Source organism: Salvelinus sp. IW2-2015, linkage group LG15 (assembly GCF_002910315.2).
Source record: "Salvelinus sp. IW2-2015 linkage group LG15, ASM291031v2, whole genome shotgun sequence".
NCBI lineage: Eukaryota > Metazoa > Chordata > Actinopteri > Salmoniformes > Salmonidae > Salvelinus > Salvelinus sp. IW2-2015.
The window spans coordinates 1,931,073-1,943,937 of NC_036855.1; the positions used below are offsets into that span (position 1 = coordinate 1,931,073).

The following is a 12,865-nucleotide window of genomic DNA, read 5'->3' on the forward strand; positions in this document are numbered from 1 at the left end:
ACCCTATCCTACCCTATCCTATCCTACCCTATCCTACCCTATCCTATCCTATCCTATCCTACCCTATCCTACCCTATCCTACTCTACCCTACCCTATCCTACCCTACCCTATCCTATCCTACCCTACCCTATCCTACCCTACCCTATCCTATCCTACCCTATCCTACCCAAGACATCCAGTACCTGCCAGGACTTACACTGTGTATTTTTTTGTATTTTGTATTGGCTCTTTACAGGCTCCTATATTCCAGAGGGCCTCATGACTTCCTGCACTTGGGATTATGTCACATACACATACGCCAACCAGAGCTACACCATGATGCTGTGTTGTTTTACCTTCTTCATCCCACTGGGAGTCATCTTCTACTGCTACCTCTTCATGTTCCTGGCCATCCGCACTGCCAGCAGGTGGGACTACTATGCCAGTTTCTTGGGTGGCGTAATACTACTAATCATATTATAATCATCATATTATAACTGAGAAGCCACACTCTCTCGGGCTGGGACACCTACATCCACCCAAGACAATAAGCCTAACCCTAACCATGAACCTGTCCCTAAACCTTGCCATGCTTTGTGACATATAACGAATATGTAATTAGATAAGTAACGAAACAACTAATACGTCAGCTTATGTGTCATATACTGTAACTACAAATGGTTACACAATGGTTATTCTAGCATAAATTATGTCCACCCACATCCACCTCAATGAAGGCTAAAAATATATATACTAATGTAACTGTAACATGGAACCGTTTTGCCACGGGACACTTTAGGATCATAGACGATCACTATAATCAGGATGAATTATCAGGATATCCGCAGTGCTGGGCATCCATCCCATAGACAATCTATCCCATAGACAATCACTATAATCAGGATGAATTATCAGGATGTCCCACAGTGCTGGGCATCCATCCCATAGACAATCTATCCCATAGACAATCACTATAATCAGGAGGAATTATCAGGATGTCCACAGTGCTGGGCATCCATCCCATAGACAATCTATCCCATAGACAATCACTAAATCAGGAGGAATTATCAGGATGTCCACAGTGCTGGGCATCCATCCATAGACAATCTATCCCATAGACAATCACTATAATCAGGGTGAATATCAGGATGTCCACAGTGCTGGGCATCCATCCCATAGACAATCTATCCCATAGACAATCACTATAATCAGGATGAATTATCAGGATGTCCACAGTGCTGGGCATCCATCCCATAGACAATCTATCCATAGACAATCACTATAATCAGGAAGGCATTATCAGGATGTCCACGAGTGCTGGGCATCCATCCCATAGACAATCTATCCCATAGACAATCACTATAATCAGGAGGAATTATCAGGATGTCCACAGTGCTGGGCATCCATCTCATAGCGTGGCCATATTACAGCGGACATCCCGAGTCTATTTGTTCTTTAAACCCTGACAACAACAAAAAAACATTGACAATATTACATAACATGGTTACATGTATGTCATGTAAACACTCCGGCAATGCCCCGCCGTAGCCAATCAAATGCCATGCTTCGAGACAGTCAGCGAGGGAGGGAAATGCCAGCTATTGCTGCTTCACCTCCTTCCACGCCAGTGGCGGTCTGTGCCGTTTAAGATGAGGGAGGACAGTTTTTTTATTTTCATGAACATGGCCTTATTAAGCAATAAGGCACAGAGGAGATGGAGACAGTAAAGAGAGTACTGATCAGAGACTTGGAGTGGGATTAGTGAGCTGTCGGCCTCTAGTAGAGATGAGGTCAAGCGTATTGCCTGCCTTGTAAATTGGAGGGGATTGGGAAAGGGGGAGGTCAAAAAAGGCAAGAAGGGGAAAGAAAGAGTTGGAAAGAAATGAATCGAAAGCAGACGTTGGGAGGTTGAGACCCGGAATTCCACATGGGTTGTGTGCGCAGGGTACACTATATCAGAAGGGTTGCAGGCAGGGGGTGGAGAGCATCTGGAAAGCCTACAGGGAGAGGAGTTAACATGTATAGAAAACACACACATAATTACCAAAGCTACAAAAGACCAAATGAGATCAGAAAATTACTATGTACTTAAGTGAGAGAGTGGTGTGGAGACTTCCTCTCTTTCCTTCCTCGAAAAACTCGGAAGAACCGTCTTTGTTTTGGCGACGGTCTTAGTTTTGCCGACGAGACCGCCGATTACAGCTGGCGCTAAGAAACCAGGGGAGACTGAAGTGCTAACACTAATTGCTGATTGCCTAGGAGAGGAGAAACCACTCCCCCTTCAATATAGTGATTACCAAAACAAGTCACAAATTGCCCTGCCCCTTAATCCTGATTGGTGTGTCAACAATCATCTGCAAGTTAATGAGCATTCAGCAGTTCACACACCAAGTAGGACACTGGGAAGACAGGCAGCACTTTAGTAGATGGTCCCAGCTGGCAAAAAGACAGCACAAAACAACAACAGATGAAGAACAAAAATTAGAATTTACTTGTCAGTCCTGGAGATATCAGGAATCCTCTAGCTACAGAATGAACCTACTGGGCAAATACTAATTGCACATTGTCCATAACCTTTACAAAACGTAAGCCTGTGGTCTGAACAGATAATTCAATAGTTCTGCTCTTTCCTATACTTGCAGGGAACACAATGTATGATCTATACTTGGCATGTAGGTTTCTCACTTATGGGTGGCACAACTTGGAACTTGGGGGAGGGGAATGGGCAGGGTATATGCAAATTAAATACTTGTACTATTACTATCGTTAAAAAACTTGACTGTTTTTGCAGACTGTAGTGTTTTTGCTGACGTTACTGTAGTATTTACTACAGTGTTTTTTTTTGCGGATGATACTGTTGTATTTACTATAGAATTTTACGGTATACTACAACCAGTGGCGGCTGGTGGGAGGAGCTATAGGAGGATGGGCTCATTGTAATGGCCGGAATGGAATCAATGGAACAGTATCAAACACATCAAACATACTGAAACCACATGTTTGACTCTGTTCCAACTATTATATTCCAGCCAATACAATGAGCCCGTCCTCCTATAGCTCCTCCCACCAGCCTCCTTTGAATGCAACATCCTCTAGTAAGTACTACAATTGATCGAGAGATACTACAGTGTGTAGTATATTATTCTACAGTATACTACAGTTTACTATAGAATTCTATAGTAAGTACTGTAGTATTCTATAGTAAACTGTAGTATTTTTTTTCATGTGGGTTGTCCTTTGTGTCATTGTTTCCACCTAACAGACAGGCTCCTCTGTTTGTTCCTGCAGGGAAGTAGAGAACTTGGGGACACAAGTGAGGAAATGCACACTGATCCAGCAGAAGAGCATCAGGAATGAGTGGAAGCTGGCCAAAATCGCCTTTGTGGTCATTGTTGTGTATGTGCTGTCCTGGTCGCCGTATGCCACCGTCACCATGATATCCTGGGCAGGGTAAGTATATACAAAATATATAAAAGCTTGGGTGACCTCGACTAACCTATACCCCCACACATTGACTCGGTACCGGTAGCCCCTGTACATAGCCTTGCTATTGTTATTTTATTGTGTTGCTTTTTATTTAATTTTTTACTTTAGTTTATTTAGTAAATATTTTCTTAACTATATTTCTTGAACTTGCATTGTTGGTTAAGGGCTTGTAAGTAAGTATTTCACGGTAAGGTGAAATGCTTACTTGTATTCGGGCGCATGTGACAAATCAAATTTGATTTATTTGATTTGATTTGATTTGACATATACACTACCGTTCAAAAAGTTTGGGGTCATTAGAAATGTCCTTGTTTTTGAAAGAAAACCAGCATAGCATCCCGGAGTCGCCTCTTCACTGTCGACGTTGAGACTGGTGTTTTGTGGGTACTATTTAATGAAGCTGCCAGTTGAGGACTTGTGAGGCATCTGTTTCTCAAACTGAACACTCTAATGTATTTGTCCTCTTGCTCAGTTGTGCACCGGGGCCTCCCACTCCTCTTTCTATTCTGGTTAGAGACAGTTTTATTTTGTATTTTTTATTTCACCTTTATTTAACCAGGTAGGCAAGTTGAGAACAAGATCTCATTTACAATTGCGACCTGGCCAAGATAATGCAAAGCAGTTTGACACATACAACAACACAGAGTTACACATGGAGTAAAACAAACATACAGTCAATAATACAGTAGAAAAAGTCTATATACAATTTGAGCAAATGAGGTGAGATAAGGGAGGTAAAGGCAAAAAAAGACCATGGTGGCGAGGTAAATACAATATAGCAAGTAAAACACTGGAATGGCAGATTTGCAGTGGAATGTGCAAAGTAGAAATATAAATAATGGGGTGCAAAGGAGCAAAATAAATAAATAAATAAATACAGTAGGGGAAGAGGTAGTTGTTTGGGCTAAATTATAGATGGGCTATGTACAGGTGCAGTAATCTGTGAGCTGCTCTGACAGCTGGTGCTTAAAGCTAGTGAGGGAGATGTGTTTCCAGTTTCAGAGATTTTTGTAGTTCGTTCCAGTCATTGGCAGCAGAGAACTGGAAGGAGAGGCGGCCAAAGGAGGAATTGGCTTTGGGGGTGACCAGAGAGATACACCTGCTGGAGCGCGTGCTACAGGTGGGTGCTGCTATGGTGATCAGCGAGCTGAGATAAGGGGGGACTTTATCTAGCAGGGTCTTGTAGATGACCTGGAGCCAGTGGGTTTGTGGACGAGTATGATGCGAATGCCAGCCAACGAGAGAGTACAGGTCGCAGTGGTGGGTCGTATATGGGGCTTTGGTGACAAAACGGATGGCACTGTGATAGACTGCATCTAATTTATTGAGTAGAGTGTTGGAGGCTATTTTGTAAATGACATCGCCGAAGTTGAGGATCTGTAGTATGGTCAGTTTTACGAGGGTATGTTTGGCAGCATGAGTGAAGGATACTTTGTTGCGAAATAGGAAGCCAATTCTAGATTTAACTTTGGATTGGAGATGTTTGATGTGAGTCTGGAATGAGAGTTTACAGTCTAGCCAGACACCTAGGTATTTGTAGTTGTCCACATGTTCTAAGTCAGAACCGTCCAGAGTAGTGATGCTGGACGGGCGGGCAGGTGCAGGCAGCAATCGGTTGAAGAGCATGCATTTAGTTTTACTTGTATTTAAGAGCAGTTGGAGGCCACGGAAGGAGAGTTGTATGGCATTGAAGCTCGTCTGGAGGGTTGTTAACACAGTGTCCAAAGAAGGGCCAGAAGTATACAGAATACAGTTTGCGCTGTTCTGTGAAGGGAGTAGTACACAGTGTTGTACAAGATCTTCAGTTTCTTGGCAATTTCTCGCATGGAATAGCTTTCATTTCTCAGAACAAGAATAGACTGACGAGTTTCAGAAGTAAGGTCTTTGTTTCTGGCCATTTTGAGCCTGCAATCGAACCCACAAATGTTGATGTTCCAGATACTCAACTAGTCTAAAGAAGGCCAGTTTTATTGCTTCTTTAATCAGAACAACAGTCTTCAGCTGTGCTAACAAAGTTGCAAAATGGTTTTCTAATGATCAGTTAGCCTTTTAAAATTATAAACTTGGATTAGCTAACACAACGTGCCATTGGAACACAGGAGTGATGGTTCCTGATAATGGGCCTCTGTACGCCTATGTAGATATTCCATAAAAAAATCTGCCGTTTCCAGCTACAATAGTTATTTACAACATTAACAATGTCAACACTATATTTCTGACCAAATTGATGTTATTTTAATGAACATAAAAATGGCTTTTCTTTCAAAAACAAGGAAGTTTCTTAGTGACCCCAAACGTTTGAATGGTAGTGCATATCTACAATGGCTATATGTAATTATTTGTGACATCATCTAATGTAGCAATGTCCAGGTTTCCAAGATACTAGCGTAGCCTCTGCTGGATGTTTATTGTGTGTACGTCCATAGAACAATACTGTAATATATTTCTAGAGCTACTGAATGTACCGTGTGTGCCTTGAGTGATATTTTTATTTTCACTAGCTTTACATTCAGATCATTCTGAGGTATTCTGCACTTTTCAATATTAGATTTACCAACAAACTTGACATTTCTGTTCTTGTTTCCAAAAATGTGGGGGATTTTCTTGGTTTCTATAAGAATATGTCAAATCCTGGGAATGAATTCCAGCCCCACCGCCCCCTCTCTCTCTCTGTCACCTCTCTCATTTCCAATATATCTCTGTCACCCCCAAAAAGTTAAAATACCCCCCCCAAAAAATTATAAAAAATATATATATAAAATTGAAAGATTCAAATTAAAAACATTCAACAACTAGGTAACTAACCTCTTCTCTTCGTTAATTGAATAAAATTGTCATGAAATCTTTAGCCATGTGTTTTTCCCATTACTACTGAGACAGAGGCTTCGTTATATAACATTTAAATATTTCTCTCCATCTGTACTGGAAGGTACATAAACCCTGGTCCAGCTGTTGATAGATGTTTTGGATAATCCTAACCATTACACTGCCTTCGTTACTGGATAATGGAGAGATTACTTACTTGTCTTCTGTCTTTTCAGACACGCCAACATTCTATCACCGTACTCCAAAGCCGTACCTGCAGTTATAGCAAAAGCCTCTACCATCTACAACCCTTTTATTTATGCCATTATACACACAAAGTACAGGTAAACTACTGTGTGTTATGAACATCCAATGAATGAATGAATGAATTAATAAATAAGCAAACAAATGACTGAATAGATGTGTTTTATCAACCCTGACTAGGAAAATTCACTTTGCTCTGTGCAACTGTAAAAAAAAAAAAAAAAATACGTGTTTCAAATGTTTTTTGGTCCTCCATGTCATCTACAGGGCCACATTGGCAGAGAAGGTACCTTGTTTGAGATGTCTGTCACCGAGAAAGGGCAAGAAGGACTTCAACAGCGAGTCATCCTTCCGAGATTCCACTATCAGCAGGCAGTCGTCCGTCTCTAGGAACCATTTCTGCGCCACATCCTCCATCTCCTCCAGTATGGTAAGGTGTAGGCTGAAGCTGGGTCAGTTGTGCATTTCCCCCCATGAATGGTTAAGGTTATGATTGTGGGAGGGGAAGCTGATCCTAGATCTGTACCTAGGGGAAACTTCACCCTGGAGCTAAAGTAAGATCAATGGCGTAGGTTTGACTTCAGGTCAACATTATCATTATCAATATTATCATTCCCTACGGCAGAACTTCACTGTAAACTACTGGCATTCAACAACCATATGAGATTGACATGGACATTTTTTATATATATTTTGAAGCTCTACATTGTTACAAACAAATGTTCAGATGGACCCAAAAAACATAAACAATGGGGTAATTTAAATTTAGACCAAAATAGAGCACACAGGGTCAATGTTTAAACACTGCAGTTTAAGGAGGGAGGACACTGTTTATTATTATTCTGTTGCTGTAGGTGAAACAAATTAAATGTTGTCTAATATAAGCACTGATCCTAGACAAGGCATTGTGCCATGTGGGTCTTTTCTTGGCTCGACCCCACTGCTACCCTCACAGGCATCTCAGAAGAATCCTCTTTTGCTTTTTGAAGATTATGGCTCCCTCAGGTTTTTTCTTGTCAAAAGTTGAGAGAGAAAAAAGTAGAACTAAATCCATATATGGTTCCTGACTACAGGTGTTTGGAGATGTGGTGCTGGATCCTCCAGAGCGTCACCACGCCTCCTTCAGAAGCACCTCGTCCTTTCAAATGCCCAAAGACAAATGTTGCAAGACCAAGATTATTTGTGCTGCAGAGAAGGTGAGAGAGCACCGCAAGATACTTGCGGTGTTGTTTGCCTTTTATTTTGCCATTGGTTTGGTATTTCTCCTCATTGAACATCATGTTGTGTCCACACATTGATCTGAATTGTACTACTTGATTGGTGGACATTATGGTGCCTTTATGCCGTTTAGAAAACATTTTATCCAAATATAGTAGTACATATATTTTTTTTCCTCATATGGGTGGCCCCAGCGGGAATCAAACCCACAACCCTAGTGTTGCAAGCACCATGCTTTACCAACTGAGCCACACATGAAACCTCAGCCCTGTATTTACTGTTGTCATGACCATGCTCTACTCATGTATCTGTGTTTCAGCCCAGCCACGCACTGAAGAAGTCTATGAGCGCCAGTGAACACGAAGTAGTGTCTGGCTCCGTCTGCATGGCAGCCGTCCCCCTGCTGGCCTTATCGAAGAGGAGCCAGAGTGTCCAGCTAACCAATGGAGGAGAGACGACAGAGAGCGAAAGCGGCAGCGAGCGCAGGAGCACCTTGGACTCTCCTAGTTTACGAGCCCAGCTTTCTCACATCTCCAGTATCCCGCAAATCATCATCAGCCCAACGTCGGAGAGCAGCTTAATGTCAGATGACAACTTGTCCTTAGTGGAGAAGCAGGGAGCCATGATGAGTCACGGGGAGGGAGAACTGCTGGTGGGCCTGCGGAGCTGTTCTTCAGAGCTACTGGAGTCAGTGGAAAGATTTCTCTCCTGAGTTCACATACAAACTCTAAACTCTTCGTCTGTGTCCCAAATGGCATCCTTTCTTTCCTTCTTCTTCTCTTTTCTAATACTGATCCAACCAATCCATTCCACCCAGCCTCTTTTTTTAAAACAAACTTTGAGAAGGAGACCAAGGCAAGCCCTAGGCAAGATCTGGTTGTGCTTCAATGAACAGAAGGGAGAAAGAAACCCAGGAAGGGCTGATTCTGGTGTGATCTGGTCACAAGAAAGTGTTGCCGGGTAGAAGGGAATATTAAAAGCCACCTGATTCATTCCCCAGCCACTGTGATTAACATCCTACTTTCTGCTGTTTGTTTACATGGCACCCTTCATTCAGAGGATCTATGATGGTATAGTGGTTCCATAATGTATATTGACTTAGAAAGAAGGCCTTTATAGTAGCGAATAGAACTAACATCCTCATGCCAATGGACCAATGTTGGCAATGAGTGTTAATGAGCTATGGACATTAAAGCCACAATCTGGAGTCTGTTTTAAAATAATAATACATTGAATTTATAACGCACATTTCATTTAAAAAAACAATCTCTACATAAAAACAAGAGACATAGACAAAAAGGACACATCTAGACAGGGCAACTGACACAAAGAACAAAGCTCACGCTAGAAAGGGCCAGGACAACAAGCAGCACAACTATATCTAGGAGGGTGTTGAAGCCATTTAAAGGGGGGGGGGGTAGCTAAATGTGACCACTCCTATATTCATGGGGTTATGGTCTGACACTCCATGAGATCGACATGATGGTTTTAAATATATTTTGAAGCTGTACATTGTTACAAACAAATGCTCAAATGGAACGTTCAAAAACATGAACAATGGGGTAATTTTACTTTAGATTTGGGTTAAGATAGGTGAAGTCRGCTGTAGTGAGCTCACAAAAATAAAATTAAGCAGCTCGCAAAAGTTATATTCTTCAATAATCAACGGGCATAGTTCATTGAAATTACTATTAAACACTAAGACATGTACTACAGATTTGGCCTTAATGGACATTCCAGAATCTAGACACTTGGAAAAGAAGGCACACAACAAAATAATACCGGTCAAACTTCTTCCCTGTATCCGATTGGCTATGGGATCTTATCTGCCCTTTGCATTGAGTTTGACCACAGCTTCCTTTATCACACGGGCAGTGATGTAATCATCGATCCTTGACTCCTGTTTATTTAAAGACATTTTGCTACATTTTCACTTATTGCACATTTTTGTTGTCACTATTGTCCATTTTGTTCGTGTGGTTATGTTTCTTGATAATATCGTTGGATCATTTTTATTTGTTTGCTTTGAGATTTGTCTGCCCTACTGATGTTGCTGGTCATCCCCTTTCAAGGTTTTGTGAAATGGTTTGGTTCAAGGTTTTGTGAAATGGTTTGGTTCAAGGTTTTGTGAAATGGAGAGAAAAAAACAACAGCATCGTATTGCTATTACGCATTAGTAATAGCTCTAACCCAAGTGATATCTGAAAAGATATAAAGAGGAAAATGACAAGCATTGGTAATAGCTCTAACCCAAGTGATATCTGAAAAGATATAAAGAGGAAAATGACAAGCATTGGTAATAGCTCTAACCCAAGTGATATCTGAAAATATATAAAGAGGAAAATGACAAGCATTTGGTAATAGCTCTAACCCAAGTGATATCTGAAAAAGATATAAAGAGGAAAATGACAAGCATTGGAACAGCACTGAATTTAGAAATACAGAAAATGTTATGGTTCTGTGCAGTACTGGAAATCTGCCAAATTTGACAAAATGTGCTGTTATCCCTGATTAATTACTTGACTAATTCTGGACACCTAACCCTGAACGAAGCATCATCTTTTGATGGCTCCAAGGCAACAATGCTTTGGTTATGTTTATGAGTGTTGATGGTGATTGTGTTGGTTAAGCCGATCCTCATTGGCCAATGACCTGAATCTCAACCTATTTAATCTCCAGATAACAGGCCTCAGACAGCTTGCTGTTCCCCACGCTTCAATGGACCATATTGCCCTCCTCTCTAAACACGACACACACACACACACACACACACACACCACACACACACACACACACCACACACACACACACACACACACACACACACACACACACACACACACACACACACACACACACACACACACACCTTCAAGTGAATATCTTTCTTACCTAAATTGGAGAGAAACTCAATCACCAGGACCAGGGTTTTAAAGGTCCAGTGCAGTCAAAATTCAGTTTATCCTGTCTTTTGTATCATAATGTACAACAGCTGATGAAATGAACACTGTAAAAAACATTGTGTGAAAAACACTGTAAAAATCAAACACGGTAAAAAAATGAGTGTGATTTAAAAAAAATCAGTATTATTTCCTGATAGTTGCTGGTTGAAAATAGAATCTACACTGGACCTTTTAATCAGCACGTTAGCATGGGCAGGAGTTTCGTCTTTCCATGGTGACATCACCAATGCGGTAAATTGGTTAATAGACCAATAACAAAGAGAGTTCCAAACCTCTCTGCCAATAACAGCTAGTTGTCCGTTTTCCCATCCCCACTCAGACCACACCCAGACAGTCCTAGATAAAATGATTGCTTGAGAAATATGTTTTTGCCCATTTTAATGGAAATCAATTACAATAAAGTACTTAATTGTTACCCAGAAATGATTTGATATTGATAGAAAAACGTCACCGTTGGACCTTTAAGTGATGCCATAAAAGCACAATGTAAAAATATATATATATATATTTCCCCTTGTTTTGTATGGATTTGATCATGTTTTACCTGTCTTGAATCGATGGTTCTGTCTTGTATCACTCAAGGGACAGTGTTTGAATGTATGACGTACAGTGTCTAAAATGTGCTATTAATGTCACACCATCAGTTGCTTGTTGATGAGCGTGTTGATTACATGGGTTGTGACAAGGACATAATGGCCCGTATTCACAAAGTRTCTCAGATCTACAGTAGGATCAGGTCCCCCCCCCCCCTTGTCCATTTAATGTTATTTTATTCGGATCTAAAAGGCAAAACTGAACCTATTGTAGATCAGCACGTATACCCATGAGATRCTTAATGAATACGGGCCATTGAGACGAGATGGGAGAGAAGCAGAAATTGACATTCTTGCCACTAGAGGGTTGTAGATACCCATACACATTATAGTCATCCTTTTATCTGACGGTGGTGTAGAAGAGCTCAACAAAATGTACTCGGAAGACTGTTAACACACCTATACCAAATTAAAACATACTGTGTGAATCTGTATCTGTCTTTCAACCAACCAATGAGTGAATGAAAGAATCAGATCAAATCTCCTTCTTTGTATCATGTACGGAGTTCAACATTAAGATCTGAAGAACAATCAGAACTACTGGATTTTCCCCTCTGCTATTTCCCCTAGTCCCCAAATGGCACTCATTCTTAGCAGCTGATTGAGGGAAAAGATGACATCACTTTCCATGGTGCTTGCTGAAACTGGATATGTAATCAGGAAACCAGAATACCTGGTATCTGAAGCCAGCGATACCAAGTGTAAGTTCCAAATGGTACCCTAGTCCGTATTCAGTGCACTACTTTTGACCAGGCCCCATAAGACTCTGGTCAAAAGTAGTGCACTGTATAGGGATTAGGGTGCCATTTGGGACGTAAACCCTCGTCTCTGGGTTTTATTGCTGTGAGGTGCAATCAACTGGATGCTTTACTCCCTTCTACTGTGATACACACATCTGCAGTGACTTAATAATTTATTAAATTAGAATAGGATATATTTTTCTCAAGGGAATTCAGAGCAATCAAATGAGTCCCAATATTTTTATTTAACTAGGCAAGTCAGTTAAGAACAAATTCTTACTTACAATGACGGCCTCGGAACAGTGGGTTAAACTGCCTTGTTCAGGGGCAGAAGACTTTTACCTGTCCTTCTGGGCCAGCAACCTTTCAGTTACTGGCCCACTGCTCTAACCATTAGGCCCATGAACATGTGAACGTCATCCACACATTTATCACATAATGCATTGAATATAGTGGCCTAGGCCTTGTCAATATTCAGTATCCATTACTTGAACAGTGAAGGTATCTATTTATTTTAAATTTGTTTCCCTCATTTACTGTAGCTATCRTGAAAGACTTCTCAACTCTGGAACAGGGGCAAACTGGATGATAGCTCTGGTCCAGGGCGTTAGTACGCGTTTCTCCAACAGTAGGCCTAGACCTAGACGAACGCGCACTTACACCATGGACCAGAGCTAACTGAAAGCTATTACTGGGATAAGAATGAAGTCAAGGTGTGGCATCCATCGCACTCTGATTTAAATGAAACTTACCGTAACTTGTTCTTAGAATTGCTATCATACACACACTCAGCATCAGTCACATTAAATTGAACAA

The 12,865-nt window shown here is 41.1% G+C and overlaps 1 protein-coding gene across 1 annotated transcript in view; it reads left to right on the top strand.

Annotated features, from left to right (window-relative positions):
* The window catches only part of opn4xb (opsin 4xb), a 34,341-nt gene extending 25,790 nt beyond the window's left edge, over nt 1-8,551 (top strand). Inside the window, exons 4-9 of the mRNA XM_024001129.2 lie at nt 237-408; nt 3,269-3,430; nt 6,508-6,615; nt 6,803-6,965; nt 7,609-7,731; nt 8,073-8,551. Coding sequence (XP_023856897.1) covers nt 237-408; nt 3,269-3,430; nt 6,508-6,615; nt 6,803-6,965; nt 7,609-7,731; nt 8,073-8,465 — 1,121 coding nt within the window. The 3' untranslated portion in view covers nt 8,466-8,551. The remainder of the gene's footprint in view (nt 1-236; nt 409-3,268; nt 3,431-6,507; nt 6,616-6,802; nt 6,966-7,608; nt 7,732-8,072) is intronic.
* The last annotated feature ends 4,314 nt before the right edge of the window (nt 8,552-12,865 follow it).